Source organism: Pteropus medius, unplaced genomic scaffold (genome assembly GCF_902729225.1).
Source record: "Pteropus medius unplaced genomic scaffold, Ma_sr-lr_union100, whole genome shotgun sequence".
Classification (NCBI taxonomy): domain Eukaryota; kingdom Metazoa; phylum Chordata; class Mammalia; order Chiroptera; family Pteropodidae; genus Pteropus; species Pteropus medius.
In genome coordinates, this window is record NW_024350923.1 from 530,676 (window position 1) to 535,562 (window position 4,887).

Here is a 4,887-nt window from a genome sequence, read left to right on the forward strand (position 1 = left end):
GCACCAGGTGACCTCGTGCCCAGCTCTGAGGCCTGACAGGGAGCCCCAGCTACCCCAGTGGGTCAGAACGGATGAAGCGCCAGGCTTCTGGGCACCCACTCACTCACCACATCTGGCACCCTCCCCTTCTCGCCCATGACCACTCACTCACACACTCATCCACTCACTCATTTACTCAGGCCTCATTCATTCATTCAATCACCCATGCATTCATTCATTCACTGTGCACTCGACCGTTCATTCATCTACTCATTCGCCTACTCACTCATTTACTCATTCATTCGCACACTCACTCATTTACTCATTCATTCGCACACTCCTCAGCCATCCATCCATTCATTCATTCATTCACTCATTCACCCACTCATTTACTCACTCATTCATTCAATTACCCATTCGGTCATTTACTCGCTCATTCATTTGGCATTTCGTTCATTAATCCACTCACTCGTCCACTCACTCGTTCATTCACCCACTCATTCATCCATTCATCCATTCACTCATTTATTAATCCACTGATCTATTCACTTATTCGTTCATTCATCACTCTATACTCCCCCACATCCCTGTGATCTGTGAGATACCCTCTCTCCTAGGTACCAGGGCCAACTTAGGACATGGGGAGGGGATCTTAGGCCCCTCCCCAGCAGGATGGGGGCCCAGCCCAGCCACTCCCACCCCCATTGCTGACACGCCTCCCTAGGTGGGGTCTCCTGGTCAGGCCCAGGAGGAGCTGCCAGTCTCGCGGGGGTGTGTGGCCACCTGGGAGGCAGAGGCTGAGTCTAGCCATAGTGCGGGCACCCGGGGCCTAACGCTCGCCTCCATGGCCTGGGGCCAGGTGTCCATCGTGCTTTGGTGGCTTCTCTGACGAAGCCCATCGGGGTAAATACCCGTGGGGATGGTTTCTGGGCTGGGGCCAGTTGGCATCTCCCCAACTAGTGGGCACAGACACTCCTGCCCCTCATGACCACAGGCCCACATGCGAGTCCATCTGGCTCAAGGCTCCCCACTGCCCGGGTGGGGCCAGGTGCCAAAGCACAGCCAGCACTCCGGGCAGCACCGGGCTGGGGGCTGCCTGGTGGGGAAGCATCTTGTCACGGGGGGTTCCACCCCCCAAGCCCCTCTCCAATGAGGGATAGGTTGGCCCTGGGAGCCCCGTTGGCAGTGAGGACACCGGTGACCTTTCTAGGCACCAGGAACTCAGGGGTCTGGCTGCACAGAAGTGCTCAGAGCAAGTTTGGGGTGGCGGTCCAGGAGGAGAATGCCTGAGGCCAGGACTTGGGGAGCCCTCAGGAAACCAGGCCCCACCTGACACACACGCCCACTTCTGCTTGTCTCCAGCTGCAGCCAGACCAAAGCAAGTGCCCACTGTTTACCTGGGCGAGCAGAACCACAGCTCTGCTCCGCCCACTCACGTGAAGCCACTGGGGCTGGAGCCAGCTCTGGGGCTACAAAAGGCTCCTGCAGACTCAGGTCCCTCCTCAGAGGCTGCCCCTGGGGACGTCTCCCCCTCCACGCGATGGGTGTCGGCTGGAGGCAGCTGGCCGTGCTTTGGGCCTTGGCTCTCGCCCTGGCCTGCGCCCAGCACACAGGTGAGCTTCCCGCTGGCTGGCGTGCCCTGGCCACGGCCCGGTGCCCCTGCTCCCCCAAGTCCTGAGGTGGCCCTGGTCCAGGGCGGCCTTGTCCTGGGCTCCGGACAAGCCTCGTGAGCTGCTCCGGCAGCTTGACCTTGCCCCCATCTCTAGCTGTCCTGCAGGTTCCAGTACTGGGGGTTGGGGAAGGGTTCCCAGGGCTGAGGGGTCCCAGTGGGGGCATGGCCTCTAAGGACCCCAGAAATCAGAATCATAGCATATGACGAGGTCTCGCAGTGGCCTCGGGGCCGACACCGCTGTCCCTCAGACCCCACCCCGGCCTCTGCTGCGCTGAGTCCCACTCGCTCGGTGGCCCTGAGCACCCCCTTTGGAGTGCAGCCGCGTCCTCACTCGGCCACCAGATGCCCTAACCTGCTCCACATTTTCCTGCAGAGGCCTAGTGGCCTCCCGGCAAGCTGTCAGGCCCTCTGGCTTACCAGCTGACCTCTCAGCGGGCCGCTACCTGTTTTGTCCCCACATCTGAGCAAGGACACCAGTGCCCAGCCTGTGGTGGACACTCGCCGTGAAAGAATGAGTACTGACTGAATAATTGGCCCCTGGAGATACCCAGTCAAGGCTAGGTGACACCCCCAGAATGTTTGTGGGTGAAGCTAAGGGGGTTGTAGCTCAGCCGTGGGCCTGGGACACTCTCCCCCTTTGAGGCCACATGCCTGCCCTACACCTGCTCCGGGGGGCGCCCTCCCCTCCTCCCAGAGGCAGGGCCCAGGTGGGCTCTGCGGAGCACCTGAGCCTCCCTCCTGTCCCCCAGGGGCCCACGGTGTCTCCCCACCTGTCAGAGCTGCCCCAGTGGCCCCAGCTGGCAGACCTCTGAGTGGCGACTTGCCTTGGGTACCTCCCAGTCTGCCCCACCGAGGGGTTGGGACTTGGGGGCTAAGGGATACCCCTGCACACACAGCCCCTGCCGGTCGCCTGGAAACTCCCCTGTAGGCTGCTAGCTATGTTCTCACCGTCCTGCAGAGAGGGGGTGACAGGCTGGAGGACCAGCTGAGGGACGTCTTCATTCCTCCCTGTCTAACTCCTGATGTGTCAGCTGTGCCCGAGTCTTCTCAGCCTGGAGGAGGGGCTGGCGGGTGCCTCCCTGGGCATTTCTGTGTGGGTGCTGCATGTGCAGAGCAGGGAGCATGGGGTGCGGTCCTTGTGGCTCCGGGAGAGGTGGGGGGACAAGGTGTGCCCCAGCCAATCCATCTGCATTTCCCCAACTGGCTCCCAGGGGGCCTGCCTGCCCCATCTCATCACCCAAGGGACTGTCTTCAGACACCAATGAGACTCGGGCACTTTTGAGGTTCTGGGTGCAAGGAGCCCCGCGTGCCAATGGCCTTCTGGGCCGTGTGGGTGTGACCACGGACAGCCCTGGGTGTTCCAGTCCAGCACGAGAGGACGTGAAGGGCAGAAGGAAGCCTTTGCCCACAGAGGCCTCCAGGCCACGAGTGTGTGCTGGGCGGGGAGGCCACATGGCACAGTCCGGCTGGCCAGGGAGCCCACAGCCTCAGACGGCCACTTGGCATCTTGCTGGGCACAGACCCCCACCCCCGACGCTGTGTGTGTGGGCGGTAGGCACGGGGGCTGTGCGTCAATGCTCTCCTTCCTGCAGGTGACCCCCTCCTCGGGGTGACCATCCTCCCGCCTCTGAGGACCACCCCCGTGATGCGAGGTGAGTGTGACCTTGCGAGGCCGGGCCGGGGGCCTTAGTTAGCTGGGCCCTCCTCCCTCAGACCTGGGGGCGCAGCTTTCGGGAGACTGTGACTGAGTGTTGACAAAGGGCCCAGGACGTTTAGGTCTCACCTCCCCAGACGCCTGCCCTGGGGCAGCGGGGGTTCCAGGCGGGGCAATGGCAGGTTCCAGGCAGAGCAGCGCAGGTGCCAGGCGGGGCAGCATGGGTTCCAGGCGGGGCGCCCTCAGCACAGTCCCTGCTACCTTGCAGCCCTGAATGCGGCGCACAACGGGCGCGTGTGCAGCACCTGGGGCGACGCCCACTACAAGACCTTCGACGGCGACATCTTCCGCTTCCCCGGCCGCTGCAACTACGTCTTCTCCGCGCATTGTGGCTCCGCCTATGAGGACTTCAACGTCCAGCTGCGCCGCAGCCCCGAGGCCAACGCCACCACTCTGAGCAGGGTCACCATGAGGCTCGACGGCACAGTCATTGAACTGACCAAGAGCTCCGTCCTGGTCAATGGCCGCCCGTGAGCCTGGGCCCCTGGGTGGCCGTGGGAGGGACATGGAGTCACCTCCGTGAGTGTAGCCGGGTGGGGTCTTCCCTGGGCCCTGCGCTTGGCCAAGAACCCTGCCCTTCTTGGCCCCAGGGTTCTTGTGCTGCCTCTGGAAGTGTCCCCTTCCTAGTGCTCCTGGGCCCCCTGTCCTTGTCACACCCACGGGCACTGTCTGTGGCACAGTGGCCTTGTCACATATACGACCGTCCCCGCCCATCGCCCCGTCCTCACGCGCCCTCGCGCCTCAGCCGCCCCTCTCCGCAGAATCCAGCTGCCCTTCAGCCAGTCGGGGGTCTTCGTTGAGCGCGGCAGCAGCTACCTGAAGGTGGTGGCCAGGCTGGGCCTCGTCTTCATGTGGAACCAGGATGACAGCCTCCTGGTGAGTCTGGGGCAAGTGGGGGCTGCCACCCGTGGGCGACGGCCTCTCGAGAGGCCATACATGGTGCATGGTGAGGGAAGGGGTGTTCTGGGTGAGGGTGACTGGGAAGGCGGGGAGAGGACGGGCCCCTGGGCGTCCCTTCCAGGTCAGAGCGCTGCCTGAGAAGCCCCAGCCTCCTCGGGGTGTCGCTCGCCCACACGTCCTCTGTCCCTCCATCCTGGGCGACCCTGGTGGGCCAGGCATCTGACATGTCATTTCGTTCCAGCTCGAGCTGGACACCAAGTACGCCAACCAGACCTGCGGGCTCTGCGGAGACTTCAACGGTATCCCTGGCGTCAACGAGTTCTTCTCCCACGGTGAGCCCAGGGGCACTGCCACCATCGGCTCCCTGCAGGGCTGTCCTCCCAGTCCCAAGTCATGTCTCCAACTGCGTGCACATGTACCCACACGCCCACGTACCTGCACCCGAGCAGAAAGATCTGCACACAGCCACATGATCTAGCATGCACACGTGCACATGTGTGCACATCCATGTGATCTGGCATGCACATCTGGACACCTGCATGATGCCGGCATGCACGCCTGCACACTCACACGATCCCAGTATGCACACCTGCACACTCACACGATCCCAGCATGCACACCT

At 62.8% G+C, this 4,887-nt stretch overlaps 1 protein-coding gene across 1 annotated transcript in view; it reads left to right on the forward strand.

Moving 5' to 3' along the window:
* Nucleotides 1–1,519: 1,519 nt before the first annotated feature.
* MUC5AC (mucin 5AC, oligomeric mucus/gel-forming) overlaps nucleotides 1,520–4,887 on the forward strand; it is a 26,041-nt gene continuing 22,673 nt past the window's right edge. Inside the window, 6 exon segments of the mRNA XM_039840380.1 lie at nucleotides 1,520–1,592; nucleotides 2,348–2,402; nucleotides 3,236–3,303; nucleotides 3,574–3,835; nucleotides 4,127–4,241; nucleotides 4,507–4,680. Of these exon segments, the coding sequence (XP_039696314.1) occupies nucleotides 1,520–1,592; nucleotides 2,348–2,402; nucleotides 3,236–3,303; nucleotides 3,574–3,835; nucleotides 4,127–4,241; nucleotides 4,507–4,680 (747 nt within the window).